At 45.7% G+C, this 14,535-nt stretch overlaps 1 protein-coding gene across 2 annotated transcripts in view; it reads left to right on the top strand.

Moving 5' to 3' along the window:
* Positions 1-11,920, top strand: part of JAK1 (Janus kinase 1) — a 30,181-nt gene extending 18,261 nt beyond the window's left edge. The window contains exons 11-24 of one of the 2 annotated variants that reach the window (XM_026853588.1): positions 949-1,055; positions 2,289-2,435; positions 3,815-3,902; positions 4,398-4,525; positions 5,043-5,178; positions 5,597-5,748; positions 6,879-7,029; positions 7,684-7,778; positions 7,941-8,133; positions 8,722-8,846; positions 9,562-9,734; positions 10,141-10,258; positions 10,632-10,742; positions 11,190-11,920. In XM_026853588.1, coding sequence (XP_026709389.1) covers positions 949-1,055; positions 2,289-2,435; positions 3,815-3,902; positions 4,398-4,525; positions 5,043-5,178; positions 5,597-5,748; positions 6,879-7,029; positions 7,684-7,778; positions 7,941-8,133; positions 8,722-8,846; positions 9,562-9,734; positions 10,141-10,258; positions 10,632-10,742; positions 11,190-11,291 — 1,826 coding nt within the window. In that variant the 3' untranslated portion in view covers positions 11,292-11,920. The remainder of the gene's footprint in view (positions 1-948; positions 1,056-2,288; positions 2,436-3,814; positions 3,903-4,397; positions 4,526-5,042; positions 5,179-5,596; positions 5,749-6,878; positions 7,030-7,683; positions 7,779-7,940; positions 8,134-8,721; positions 8,847-9,561; positions 9,735-10,140; positions 10,259-10,631; positions 10,743-11,189) is intronic. The other variant, XM_026853589.1, reaches the window with a different exon arrangement.
* The last annotated feature ends 2,615 nt before the right edge of the window (positions 11,921-14,535 follow it).

The following is a 14,535-nucleotide window of genomic DNA, read 5'->3' on the forward strand; positions in this document are numbered from 1 at the left end:
AACAGGTCAAGGAGTTGACTGCCCACTTCAGCTTTTCAGTGGCGTTAGCTACGTGGGATCCAGCTCATTATCGATGCTGTTCCCTGTTCTGTCTCTTCCCTGGGTATTTTTTTTCCCCCTCATTCTTTTTGACTCTCTCTATTTAACTGGTTATTGGTGATGCAGAAATAAAGCCGTTTTTCCAGTGTCTGGTTCATTACTGATTGTTTCCAGAGCACTAGATCCTGGTTTAGTCCCGACACGCGTGTTCTGCTCACAGTAACGGCGAGGCCAGACACACACAGATACCTAAACCCATCGTATTGTAATAAATCATACCTGCTGTCAAATGCGGGAAGCCAAAATTCACGTGCAAGACTCTTGGATCTGACCATTGCCTCTCTCTGCCCAGAAGCAGTGGGGAGGAAGCACCAGCCTTTGGAGTCTTTTCCTTCTGTTTATTTCCCATTCCCCAGTTTAATTCCAGTGCTCTGGAAACAGACTGTTCATGTTTCTCAGGGCGCAGGAAATTTTCAAGGAGGTAAAAGAGAGGAACTGAGACTCCAGCTACCCCTCGCCCATCTGTGCCCTGGAAAGGAGACGTTACCTGTTGGCAGGAGGGGCTGCCTGTTGTTCGACTGAATGTACAGCAGAATTACTGCCTCTTTCAGACCTGGGTATTTCTCTGGGCAGTAAACACTATTCAGTTGCATTATATCAGTCCCCAAATGGCTAATATTAGTGTTTTATGTATCATATAAAATATGTAGCTCTGCTGTAGTGAATTCTCTGTTGGATGACAGAGAAGTTACTTGAGCAGAAGTCAAAGTTTCCTCTTTCCTCCCTCCTCCTCATTCATTTGGGGATTACCTTGCGGTGAGCATATACAGTGCTGTTATCGACTGAGAAGGGTGAATGCAGTTATCTTTCAAAAGTCTTAAAGACTTACTTTCTCTCCCTGCCTTCCAGAAATCTCCAACTTGCTAGTTGCAACCAAGAAGGCGCAGGAGTGGCAGCCCGTTTTTCACCTAGGGCAGCTGAGTTTCCATCGAATCCTCAAGGAAGAAATCATGCAGGTAGGTAGCTGCTGGACTGTGTTTCTCTCTTGTAATCAAAGACGTGTGGCAGCCCACTCCACCCCGTCGGGGGATACCAAATCACCCTCTTCTGGCTGGTTCTTCCACTCCCATTTCTCCTCAGCAAAACTTATTTGAAATCTTTATTTGTATCAAAGCTTCTTATTGCAGAATCTAGATGTTTCTATGTCCCCGTGCAGAAAAAGAAGAGAAGCTCAGCAGTAATGCCTTTCACTAGAAATCAAATTGGTATTTGAACAATTTTCTAATGTCAGTGGAAAAGAGGTGCCTCTAAGGTCACTGTTGAAAAAATCATGGAAGACTTCAGGGCTGGTTTGTTGCTAGATGTGGCTGTATCTTTTTAAAGCCTGACACACCAGAGAAACAGGCAACTAAAAAAAAAAAAAAAAGATGAAGTATCAAAAACTCTGAAGAGCCTTAGCATTCAGGTGTTTGTGTTGCAGACTGATTCAGCACCCAAATTTTCTGACAGTTGTTTGCAGTTAGTGATGCGGGTGACCTGAATAAACTTCAAAAAAAACACGCAGAGGTTTGAATGCACAAATCACATTTAATGTTTCTAAAAGACCTGAGCTCTTAAATCATGCAGTTAACTTCTTCAGTTAAATAAAAAGGCCGGGTGGGTTTTTTTTTTTGGTTGATTTTTTTTTTTTCATAATTGCATCACAGACCGGAGAGGACAGATATAGATTATGTTAATTGTTTTTTGATTGGTATATTTACAGTCAGCATGCAGGCTTCCTGCAAAAATATCCCAAGGCAGAATCCTCTGTTATTTAGGAGGAAATTGCTTTCCCAAACAAAGTGTTCCATTGAAATATTACTTCCTTTAACTTTTGGAAACACATTAAAGATTGCCTCAGTAGCAGCTTATTGTAAATAAGAGGCCAGTTATTATTTATTCATTTGGTGTTTAGTCTAATAACATTAAATCACGTTGAACTCTTTGATGTTAATGGAGATGTAATAGCCCTTTACTATCAAATGCGTTTTCAGTGGTGAGTAGGCTCAGACCACGAAAAGAAAGAATAACTTGCTGTCACTGGTTTTTCACTGTAATAATTTTAAGTCTCTGTGTAGCTAGATCGAGTGGAGGGCTTAAGTCCACTCTCAGAGAGGCAGAATGGAGTGCAGAGTCGAGTATTTGTGTAAATCTACGCTTGTTTGCTTCATGTCCTGGTTTTAATAAATACGTGGTGTGTTATGTCTTAGGGCGAGCATCTCGGAAGAGGGACGAGAACGCAGATCTACTCTGGGATTCTCAACTACAAAGATGATGAGAACGAAGGATATCAAAATGAAAAAGAGATTAAAGTCCTGCTCAAAGTCTTGGACCCCAGCCACAGAGACATTTCTTTGGCAAGTTTTTTTTTCCTTTTCGTCTGTTGTACTGCAAATGCTGCGTCTCACCGTATTGTACGTGGGCAACCATGAAAAGCCTTTAAAAACAAAAAAAAAGGGGGGGGTTGTGTATACGGTAAGGGAATGGGCAAATGCTGAAGGTCTGTCTCACCACTTCAGGCAGTCAGACCCAACACTGACCAGCAGTTCTGAGATACTCAGCAAGCTGATCTCCTTACGAGGCAGCAGCACGGGGTCTGGCGGGTGCAGACCGTAAGCGCGGGGCGAGCGGCCCCAGAGCTCGCTGTGGTACCAAACGCACCGTCACGGCCGTGCTCAGCGTTCAGTGAGGGTGCTGCTGCCTGCCAGAAATCCCCTCCACAGCTGGGCTCTGGGTCTCTCACCGGCTCTGTTGTCGACACGGCCACAGGCAAGTTCCTTGATGTGCGTTTTGCTTAATCATCTGGTAAGAGAGGTGAACGTGTCGCACAGGGGACGCGATGAACTAGTACATGCGTGTCTGCGTGTTCAAGGAAGAAGCAGAATGACCAGGTGTGGGTATCTCTGGGTTTGCTTTATTAACAATTGAAGTTGGGCCAACACTGTGGGGAATGGCAATATCCAAAGGCCCCGTGCAGTTTATATACTATTTCTAAATCTATTACCTAAGTCCGACGTCTTTATAAGTTTACATTCAACCTTTTAGTTCTTGATTCTCATCATTCATTAAAGTTCACTACGATCCCCTGTCTCAGCTGGATTCTTCTCTTCTGGTTCCAATCCTTGTTTCAGTTTCAGGGTCATGCTTCGAGTCATCATCTTCCTTCTACTAGTTTTCATCTCGCACAATTCTGAGAAAGACTTCAAGATGTTCTGTTAAAAGCTTTGGTAGCGCAAGTAATTTCTGTGTACTAAATTCTCTTAATCTGGCAAAACACCTGTGTTCAGTCAATTAATCATCCTTTGTTAAAACTGTGTAGGATTAGCTTGACTGGGTTTTACACCAGCCTTGGGTTGGGACCGTACAAGAAGCAGGCTAAGAACACTTTTCAGAGCTCTTGAGCAATATTCTGGTTGCCTTAGTAATATTACAAGATAGCTAAGTCCCGAACACATTTTATTAGGCCTTAAAATCTATTTCACATATACCAGAGGTTATATTTCAAATATATGAGGGTGCAGGGAAGGGCACTGGCTGCTTATGTGACCCAGTGAACACCCCCCTGCCCCGTTATGGGATGGCACATCCCTGCCGTTGGCAGCCCTTCATCTCACTAGAAAGCACAGTGCTCTTGTGTGAATGTTTTTATTACTTGATGCTCCGTTATTTGTGAAACACACGGGCGGTGCCGCAGTGACCAGCAGCGTGATGGCTGAGCCCTTCCCCTCTCCCACAGGCATTCTTCGAAACGGCCAGCATGATGAGGCAGGTGTCCCACAAGCACATCGTCCTCCTGCACGGCGTCTGCGTCCGCGACGTCGAAAGTGAGTTGGGTGACACCTCTGTAAGGCAGCGGGGTGGGAGGGCACGGGGCGGCGGGGGAGATGCTTCCCAGCTGCTGCCTCTTGACTTGTCAGCGCAGGCAGAAGCGGAATTGGAACAGGAAGGCAGCTGCAAAGTCCTTTTTCCTAACAAGTTTCCTGTTCCAGCGCTGTCTGTAAGTGCCTTACAGGATGGTGCTTTGAGGTCGGAGCGATAGTGGGGATGTCGATGCAAACCAGCCTCCTGGCAGAAGTTATTTCCCTGGGAAAGCTCAGCCCTGGGGGCTTTGAACTGCTTTGTTCCAGGTTTACTCTTCACTGTAGCCAGCGACTCTTCTCAGCCTTTTAATTTAGACACCAAGCACTGAAATAAACTCTGAGGAAGGCGAAATAAATACATCACCACCTCGCCTGGCAGGGGGAAGGCGGTAACAGGTTTATGAGATGACTTGGGACAGCAGTTATTGCAGTGCTGACTTCATGCATCTGACCTTGCAGATATCATGGTGGAAGAGTTTGTTGAATTCGGGCCTCTGGATCTGTTTATGCATCGGAAAAGTGAAGTTCTGACAACTCCTTGGAAATTCAAAGTTGCCAAGCAACTTGCAAGTGCACTAAGCTACCTGGTAAGAATGCAGCCTGGCAGAAGCATTGCCTGGAGCTGCTGCAGCCTAACGCTGCGTGCATGAGTAACTAAAGAATTTCCTTGCCCAGGTGGGACTGTACAATGGATGGGATATTCTTTTTGTATTCATTATGTTGCTTTAAATAACGAGAAAGACTCTCAGAGAAGGTGATGAGCTTGTTTTTTATCAGCAGGCCGTGTGCTTCCATTTGCCACCAGTTTATGTGCCTGCAACTGTGCTTTGCGTGAAAAAGGAATGTAATGTTGGTCTTCCTTCCAAAGCGTGTCAGCTCTACGAATACAAACACTTATGTGTGGACAATATGTTTCCCTACTCCTCCTTCCCCTCTTTTTCTTTAGGATAATTTCTTACAAGCTGTACTCTTGGATTTCAGCTTGGAGTATTTTACAGCAATTTTATTATTATTGGAGTATTTTACATACTATAGGTGTTAGAGCACTGGCAGAGCATTGCTAGCTCACTGCACTCATGATTCTCTTTTTCCCCCTCACTGTAGGAGGATAAGGATTTGGTACATGGAAATGTGTGTACTAAGAACATCCTGCTGGCAAGAGAGGGAATTGACACTGAATATGGTCCTTTCATAAAGCTGAGCGACCCAGGAATCCCAATAACTGTGCTGTCCAGACAAGGTATGGTGCAGGGATTGGATTTCTCTTCGGTCTGGTGGGGAAGGGGGAAAAGAAATATCATTTATAGTTAGAACTGCCTCTAGAATAGAAGCAACCAGCTTTCATGAAACTGAAAGCTCCATGAAGTAAAGGAGCGTTGGTGGGTGCTTACTGTATAAATTTCTCTGAAAAAGTCATGTTAATACAGAAGGAATTTCAGTTTCTGGATGGCTCAGGGCAGCACTTGTAAAAGCCACAGAAATGTCCTTCTGAGAACAGGGATTTGAGAATCAGGATTTCCCTGAAACTGGACAAACACAGCAGCTTTAGTTGCTTTTAGTTAGGCAGCTGTTAGACAGGAATAATTGAGGTAGAAGGCTGGTTTTTTTAGTCCTTCGATATTAACTCCAAAACGCATCAACTCTGTGTTTTGTTTAAGAATGCGTTGAGCGAATCCCCTGGATTGCACCTGAATGTGTTGAAGACTCCAAAAATTTAAGCGTTGCAGCAGACAAGTGGAGTTTTGGTACAACACTGTGGGAAATCTGCTATAACGGAGAGATCCCACTGAAAGACAAGACGTTGGCAGAGGTAAAACTGTGTTACATCAACTTTACCTCCGTGTCTCGGCTACCTCCTCTGTGGCACTTCAGTTTCCATACCCAGTTCAAGCTGCTTTCAACTTCCAGGAAAACCAGCTCTGCTGGGCTCCCTAAGGGGCTGAGCCACCTGAATTGCCACAGGGTGCAGCAGGAATTCTTGCCCATCCTACAGAAATTGCCAATTATTGCTGCAGCCTGACCTTGTTGGGGATTTTCAAAACTCACAGCAGTCAAGCAGAACTTCTGATGCTCTCACTCCCGCCCTGTGCCCAGTTATAAACTGACTGAGGTTCTGTTTAAAAAGCAGCCGGGTGGTTGTTCTTGCTTGGTTTTTTTGGACGTTGGTTCAGAACTAGTCTCTTGTGGGACACCATTATTCTTCAATCTGAAATAAAATAAAATTTAAAAGTCAAATCAATCTTGTTCTGCCTTACTGCTGGCAGTTTGTGTTTGTCAGTGCTGGAGTCCCTCAGCCTATGTTCCAAACGTGCTTTTTCTCCCTCAGAGTTGTGCTGTGTGGGGAAGGCGATGGAGCGTGGCAGCTGCTGCTCGGCTGAAGGAAATGACCGAGTACTTGAGTCACTGCCGCGTTGTTTTAACAGGAGGTAGCTGAAAGGAACTTGCTGCCCTGGCTACAGGCCACTTCCTGCACGTGGCAGACAGCCGGCGTGGTTCTGCCAGGCTGAGAAATCCCCCCCCGCCCCCGGCCGCCTCCTGTCTGCCCCAGGCTGGTACCTTCCCGGGGGTTGTGAGGAGCAGGCAGTGTCGTGGGGTTCCCTTGGCAAGTGTTTCTGCTCAGCCATTAGCCCCAGTGTGTAAGTAACGTGGCAAACCTGGCAGAAAAATAACTCCTGAGAGGTGAAATTTTCAGCACGTTTTAGATACTTCAGGTGTTTTAAGGGGGTTGCTCCAAACTACACCAGATTCAGCACAACAGTAATTCTCTACTGGAAGGAGATGGTTTAGTTACTGCCGGAAAGGAGGGGATTTCCTTGGCAAAGCAAAGTAACAGTTCACAAGGAGTTAAGGATCTAATGGTCACGTCTTCGGGTGTAGAACAGGGGTTTATGAAGTTCAAAAGCTAAAACTGATGCCGGAGTTTCCGTGTGTGACTTACAGAAGGAGAGGTTCTACGAGGGGCACTTCGTGTTGGCCACGCCGTCGTGCAAGGAGCTGGCTGACCTGATGAAACAGTGCATGAACTACGACCCCCACCAGAGACCCTTCTTCAGAGCCATCATGAGGGACATCAACAAGCTGGAGGAGCAGAGTAAGGCCTGGGTTTGCTGACGGGAGGGTGCCTGGCTTGGTCGGTGAAGTTGGGCACCTTGCAGCAGCCTCCTGTGCGCGTGGTTGTGTTGACGGGAGCGTGGAACTGGCCCCTGCTTGGAGAGGAGTGTGGATCGGGCGGGAGTGTTTAATTCAGACTGACTGGGTGGCCGGAGCTGCGTTGGTCTCGCTGCCGTTTTGTTCGATGGTCTGTATTTTAGAAAACACCTTAAATCAGTTTCAAGACAGTCTTTGAGCTCTGTGAGATTTCCTTTGGGCTCTCTTGAGCGAAGCAGAGTATTAGCACAGATAGTCCTGGTTCATCTTACACTGAAGTTACTACAGAGCAATGACCAGATGATCAATTAAGGGCAAAACTTTCCATCCCATACCTAGTAATACATAATTGTGGAAGCTGGCTCACTACTGCACACTGGGGTGTATACCAAGAGCAAACCGAATCGCTCTGAAAAAAGGGCCAGCAAGCAACCCACAGAGTGGGGGAGGAACAGCAAGTGATGAGCTGGCACGTACCAGTGGAAGGGATTCCCTGTCAAAAAGTAGGCAAGGATTAAATACAAGAAGTTGTGACAGTAGGGCTAGACACGCTCGAACGGAATCTGCCTGACCTGGGCCTTTTTTTTTTCACTTCTAGATCCTGATATCGTCTCGGAGAAGAAGCCCTTTACAGAGGTCGATCCCACTCTCTTTGAGAAACGATTCTTGAAGAGAATCCGCGATTTGGGAGAGGTAAGAGGAACGTCAGACAGGGAACAGTGTGTGTGTACACACAGCTGTGTGTGCTTTCTGCATCCCAGCAGGATGATGCGAGTCGTAAGCGCCTGAAATCATCCGTGGAACTACAGTTAGTGAGTGTCTGTTAGATCATGTTATCTTTTCTTTTACAATTAGGGCCACTTTGGCAAGGTTGAACTCTGCAGATACGACCCAGAAGGCGACAATACAGGGGAGCAAGTGGCAGTTAAATCTCTAAAGCCAGAGAGTGGAGGGAATCACATCGCTGATCTCAAGAAGGAAATCGAAATCTTGAGGAATCTTTATCACGAGAACATTGTCAAATACAAGGGAATTTGCACAGAAGATGGTAAATCTTCATGTAGAATATTAAAAATATACACTAAAAATGTAAGGGTTTTCCTTTAAATTTTTTTAGTTCAATCTCATGGGTTTAAATCTCTTGCTTCATGGAAAAAGCAGCAGTTTATCTCTGAACTCGTCCTCCTGCCCGTTTCTGTGCTTGGCTAATCGGGATGTGAGCAACAGGGTTGATGTTCTCACCAAATCCATTAAAAAAACGAGCACCTGGGCAGGCTGGTGGTGTCTGTCCAGGAGTGGCCGACTGCTGCAGCCAGCTCACAGCCCTGCGGCAGTGGTGTTATTATTAGAAGTGTATGTTATTCATAGGAGAGAGCTGCTGGTTTTGCATTTGCAGTAGTGATTGCTATAAGCCAGTAGTAAAAGCTTTAAGAACTTCAAATTCAGTAACTCCTGCCTGGAATAGATTTCTGGACTGGGACAGGAACTGGTAGGGGGAGGCAGCCCGTAGTCCGTGGCCGCGGTTGCATGACACTGTTACAAATGCTGCTGGTGCCGGGGGCTCGTACCAGTCACCTGTGCCAACGACCTGAGACGGGTCACGTGGCTGCAAATTAAACACACGCTCTGTTTTTAGGAGGAAGCGGGATTAAACTCATCATGGAATTTCTTCCTTCTGGGAGCCTAAAGGAGTATCTCCCCCGGAACAAGAACAAAATCAATCTCAAACAGCTTCTCAGATACGCGGTTCAGATCTGCAAGGTAAGCCTGGCCCCGGAGCCTTCCCATAACTGCCCTGTTTGATTAGTTTAATTTAATTGCATGGCGGGGCGGGGGAGAGGCTGGCTTGAACAAAGCCATTCTCCTTGCTTTGTCCCCAGGGAATCCTAAAGCGGTCTCTGCTGTGCTCTGGGTGCTCAAAGATCTGCAAGGGAATAATTACCAGCTTTCCTTTGCATAAAAGTTTACTATATGTAGTTCCTGCTGCAGGATTTGGAGCCCGAGGAGGGAGGGCAGCATTTAGAAAGGGTGTTGTTGGCAAAAGGGAAGGAGCAGCGTGCAGGTCTAAACCGAGGAAGAGACGTGAGTGAGGCCACGTGAAGCCATGAGCTCTCTGCAAGAGACTCTGGTTTTGTGACTGGGGGGGACCGGGCAGTTGTAAGAAGCCCAGAGCAGGCTGTCAGTTCTAGCAGCACCTGAAGGAACGGCTGCTGAGGAGAGAAGGGGCTGGAGGTGGTGGCTGCTCAGCTGGAAATGAAAAAAGCACGAAGCTGAAACAACAGCCTTGACACAAGGAACCCCAAGGCTGAGTTTAAGGGGGGGGTTGTGTCAGAAAAGGATCCTGGAAAGCGCCAACCTGCCGCGGGAACGTGCAGAGTGTTGTCATGTGAGCGAGGGAGCGTTTGAAGGGGAAGTTGGGGAAAACCAGTGAGGAAAGTCTTGGAGAAACCAGCATAAAGGCTTTCTTCTCTCTCAGGGAATGGACTATCTGGGCGCCTGTCAGTATGTGCACCGTGACTTGGCAGCAAGGAACGTCCTGGTTGAAAGCGAGAACAGAGTGAAGATTGGAGACTTCGGTCTCACCAAAGCCATCGAGACCGACAAGGAGTACTACACCGTCAAAGACGACCTCGACAGCCCCGTGTTTTGGTAGTAACTTAAAATTTGTTTTCTTTAACCAGACCGTGCAGCGGAATAACTTGTCTGCTCCTGTAGACTCAGGCTTTCAGGTGTCCTGAAGGTTTTTCCTGTTTGGATAAGAGGCCTGAGTAAAGATACAACGTCAGAGCAAGGAAGAGGCACCTGGTAGACTACACTTACCTACTCTGGTGCACTTAATGATCCATTTTCCCACGACTTCTTGTGGTTTTGGTCTCCTTCAGTTTCACAGTGACTTGCTATGTAATACTTGTACCTTATTACTACTTCTGTGCCATCCCACGTTTCTACATGAGGACGCAGGAGGCGTTTGCTCGCTCACTTAAAACGCGTGTGGGTTGTGCATGTACGAGCAGCTGCGTGCAGCTCTTGAGTAACGCTGTCGTTGTGCCCACAGGTATGCCCCAGAGTGCTTGCTTCAGAGTAAATTTTACATCGCCTCGGACGTCTGGTCGTTTGGGGTGACACTGTATGAGCTGCTGACCTACTGTGATTCAGAGTCCAGTCCCATGGCAGTAAGTGGCTGTGAAAGAAATTGCTGCTAAAGCTGCTTAAATCACCTTTTTTTTTTTTTTTAAAAAAAAAGCATTATTTTTGGAAACAGGAAGTGGAATCAATCTCTTTATCTTATAAAAACAACCCTTGTACTCCCTGTACAGAGATAAGTTGTGGTGACTGGGTGTCCTGCTAAGGAAACTGTATTTATAAATGTTACCATCTATTTTCTAACGTGAGTGTACGGCGCAGGGTATCTGCACGATAAGCATCTGCTGTTCATTTTCATTTTGAGATTCAAATGTCATCTTAATGTCACGCCGAGACGGCCTGGATGCGCGCGGAGGGTGGGGGGGTCAGAGGACGCGCCGCTCACTCCCGCTCTTTCCACAGGAGTTCTTGAAGATGATCGGCCCCACGCAGGGACAGATGACGGTGGCGCGGCTGGTGCGTGTCTTGCAAGAAGAAAAACGTTTGCCACGTCCACCCGCCTGCCCGGAGGAGGTGAGGACGCGCCCGCGCTTTGGCGTTGGGGCTCTTAAACAGCAGCGGAAGGGCCGCGCGTTCCCGGCCCTCTGGGTCCGACAGCTCCCAGGTTTCCTGGCAGAAAGGTGGTTCCGAGGGTTTTTTGTTTTTTTTTTTTCCACGAGTGGATTCCGCAGGGGAACCGGGAGGTGAAGCAGGGCTGTGGTGCCAGGCGGGAACTGGGCTGAAGCTTTGGGTTGTTTTAAGCCGCCTCCACAACCGCTGCACTGTGCTGTCAGACAAACACCCGCTCTACAAACCCCCCGTAACAGACACTCGCTGCTTCGGATCCAAAGCTAAGGCCTGTTCCTGTCAGTGTTCTTCATTTCAGAGAACCGAGAATCTGCTCCATTATATTGACTGGAAAAAACAGTGAAATGTTTCACACACATCTCTCAAATTAATCTTTTTTGTTGTTGTTATCAGGTGGACCAGCTGATGAGGAAGTGCTGGATATTCAAGCATGACGAACGGACAACCTTTCACAATCTGATTCAAGGATTTGAAACAATTATGAGTAAAATATAATTCCTTTTTTTATATATATATACTGTCAGTACTTTAAAATATAAATGCCCAAGACACTTATTTTTTTGAACTACTGTAATTTGTACTCTGACTGTGCTAAAGGATTCTTTTTCCAACAGTTTTCCTTTTTAATTTTAGTCAACAGTTGGATCAAATTAATGAAAAGCTATGGCTGAAACAATAGCTTCAACTCCTCCTGCGGCTGTCATTGCAAGGCAGTTTTATTTTCACCTGATTATGGTCTCGCTACATTTTGACCTACCCTGATGAACGTAAACTAAAAGAGTGGCATCAAAAAATGCTGCAGTTCTCAAGCTGTAGCATTTAAAACAAGGTGCTTGTTCCTTGAGTAACTAAGCTAGGGGACATAAGAGGACCTGATAGAGTACTTCAATAATTTTATGGGGGTTTGAGTTTTTTTAAAAAAACAAACAAACAAAAAAAAGGTTTGGCTGACAGCTATCCTTTACGTGCACTTAAATTTTAGTGACAAAAACCAACTCTGGTATAAAAATCCAGAGAAAACAAAATAATTAGCTTGTCTTAACCAGTCTGCAGTTCTGAGCTTACATGTATTTAAAAAAAAAAATAATTAAAAAAATTTGCTTAACTGTCGTGTTCAAAAAAAGGCAAAAAAAAGCATGGGTCAGCATGTACAGTTACGCATTTCGGTGAGAAACCCCGTTTCTGGATAAATGTAAGCTTTCCCCGCCCACGTTACCGAGTTCTGCCCGCTGGAGCTTCCACTGTTGGTGTGGGTGTTGCTTGTGCAAACGCAGCGTTTTCCTGCTTGTACTGCCAGTGAACTGCCGTGTCCCGGAATGTGCCTGCGAGCTCCCTGCACGCGCTGGGAAAGGTGTAATCGGTGTACAGGAGCTGGGGGAGCACTCCCCTAACGAAGGATAACTCCCTAAAGGAGAGGACAGAGAACCGGGGCAGCGTCCCTAGGAGGGAAGGAAGAACACCTTGAACATGTGAAACAGTCGTCGGGTTTGGTTTTTTGTTTTTGTTTTTGTTTTTTTTTGCCAGCAGTGCCATTCGAGGTGTGGACCTCGCACTCATCTTTTTTTGGTCAATGATTTCTGTGGCCAGCCTGTCAATTCATTTTAGCAGTTTCTCTGTAAAGGTGTTTATTTGGCCTCTAAGATGATTCTTTCCAGAACAGGCCTTTATTTAATTTGACTCAAACCGTGCCCTTGGGCAGTATTCAGTTAACCAAAGGGAAACCAGTGGGGCCAGACTGGGACCACAGACATTTTATTGTCAGGACTAGATGTAGCATTTAAAGGTGAGCAAGTCGAGGGAGGGCCCTGTGCTCTTGCTTTCTCAGCCCGACAAACAGCAGGTTAACTGGAAACCTTTTGCTTACCGATGTCCTACACCTTGGCTGATAAGGATGGGAAGTGTTTCAGAAATGCTTAGGAGATGCTCAGTTCTGGCAATAACAGAAAGAGGTCTTTAAATATATATCTATATATATAAAAAATTGTAATTATGAGCTGCCGTGAGTTCAGATTTATTTTTACAGTATTACCTGTTTTTTCTGTACGTCACTTACGAACCCAGTTTAAATCTGTAAGCACTTTGTTACTCTTTATACAAACAAGTCTAATAAAGATTTTTTTTTCTCCATGTGCATCTCTCTCTTTTAATCATAAATTAAACAGAGAAAGATTATTAAATGTAACTGCCATCGGAAGGGTGACCAGAACATGTTATCTTCAAAACCACCTCTCCCTACCTCAAATGATTACTTTAAAGGTCTGTTTTCCTCCCACAGACCTCCACTTTAAATGTGTACCAACAATTTATTTTCATTAAAAAGTGTAACAAGTTGAGAAAATTGCATATACAAACACTCTGAATAAAATATTACAAGTGAGTTTATCCCTACACACATGTAGAAGCCCAGAAGAGCTCCTGTGTTGCTGTTTGGCCATGGCTGGCCAGCACCTGCCAGCCCCACAGCAGAGGGAGACACAGTGAGGGGGGCAGTTTTTAAGCTTTGAAAATATGTATCCTGGCAACAGCACACAGCTTGGAAGGCAGATGTTAAGACTGTCTTCTTTTTTTCTATTTTAAAAAAAAAAAAAAGGTATTGAAAAATGGCTTCAGTATTCTCTAGCAAGATTAGGTGAGCAGGACCTGGGTTCTGGCCTCGTTGCTCAGTGAATTCGGGCCAAATGAATTTGCAACAGCAAACGCCCCGCTGTCCGCCACGGAGGCCTGGCTCCTCATTCCTCATCTGTCACAAACAGGGATTTCAAAAGGATTCCTAAATCTTCAGCTACAAGGATTAACAGCAGAAAAAAAGAAAGACTTGAGCCAGACTTACTTAATGAATAAGCTAAAAATATAGGGTGTGGGGGGGGTTGTGTTTTGGGGTTTTTTTTAAATAAAAGAGCAAACAGGAGTACAATCCTGCTGGGCATCACAGCCTGCCTGGTGCCAGCTGCCACACACCCAGGCTGCTGCCCTTCACCTGGGACAGCAGTGAGTCAAGACTCAATTGCTTCACTTGAGGAGGATGCTCTGCCCTAGCAGGCTTCGGAGCCCAGCACATTTCAAAAGTTAAGATGCTTGAGGGGAAAAAAAAAAAAAAAGAAAAAAAGAAAAAAACAAACCAAACCAGCGAAGAGCAGGAAGGCAGGATTAAGGATGTCATCCGAGCAGCGTGTCAGTACTGTTCTGCTCTAACAATCCTCCAGATGCAGAAGTCAGAAGAAGCACGAGAGGCAGCTGCTTGCTTCCCCACCCAGTGACTCGGCCAGCACCCGAGGCTGTGCCAGCAGCCCTGCCCCGCCGACCCCCCGGCGCTGTGCCACAGCCACCGGTCCACACAGCTGCATCCCCAAACTGCATTTCCTTAGTCCAAGGAAAAGCTGGGGCTTCTTGGCCTAAAAGCAGATAAAGGTTACTTCATTGTCCAAGTATCACCTCTCCAAATCGAACTGAGTCTTGCAAGGCAGCACACAGTATAGCATCTTACTTTTAACAAACATTTATTGAAAACGTCACAGAGGCTCTGGTAATACATTTGGTATATCTCTATTCCAGGATTAAGAGGAAATATTAAAAATATAAAGGCTGTAAATGCAGAACTCTTAATCCTGGAAAAAAGTAAGACTGAAAAAAACCCTCCCATATTCTGAGTTAAAAAAATAAGAAAAAAAATTACTATCAAGAATTCCATCTTTTAACTTCCTCGGGCTGAGGACTAGAGCAAGGCTCAGCATAACCCCCC

This window comes from Athene cunicularia, assembly GCF_003259725.1.
Source record: "Athene cunicularia isolate RWA chromosome 8 unlocalized genomic scaffold, athCun1 chr8_part1, whole genome shotgun sequence".
NCBI classification, from domain to species: Eukaryota; Metazoa; Chordata; class Aves; order Strigiformes; family Strigidae; genus Athene; species Athene cunicularia.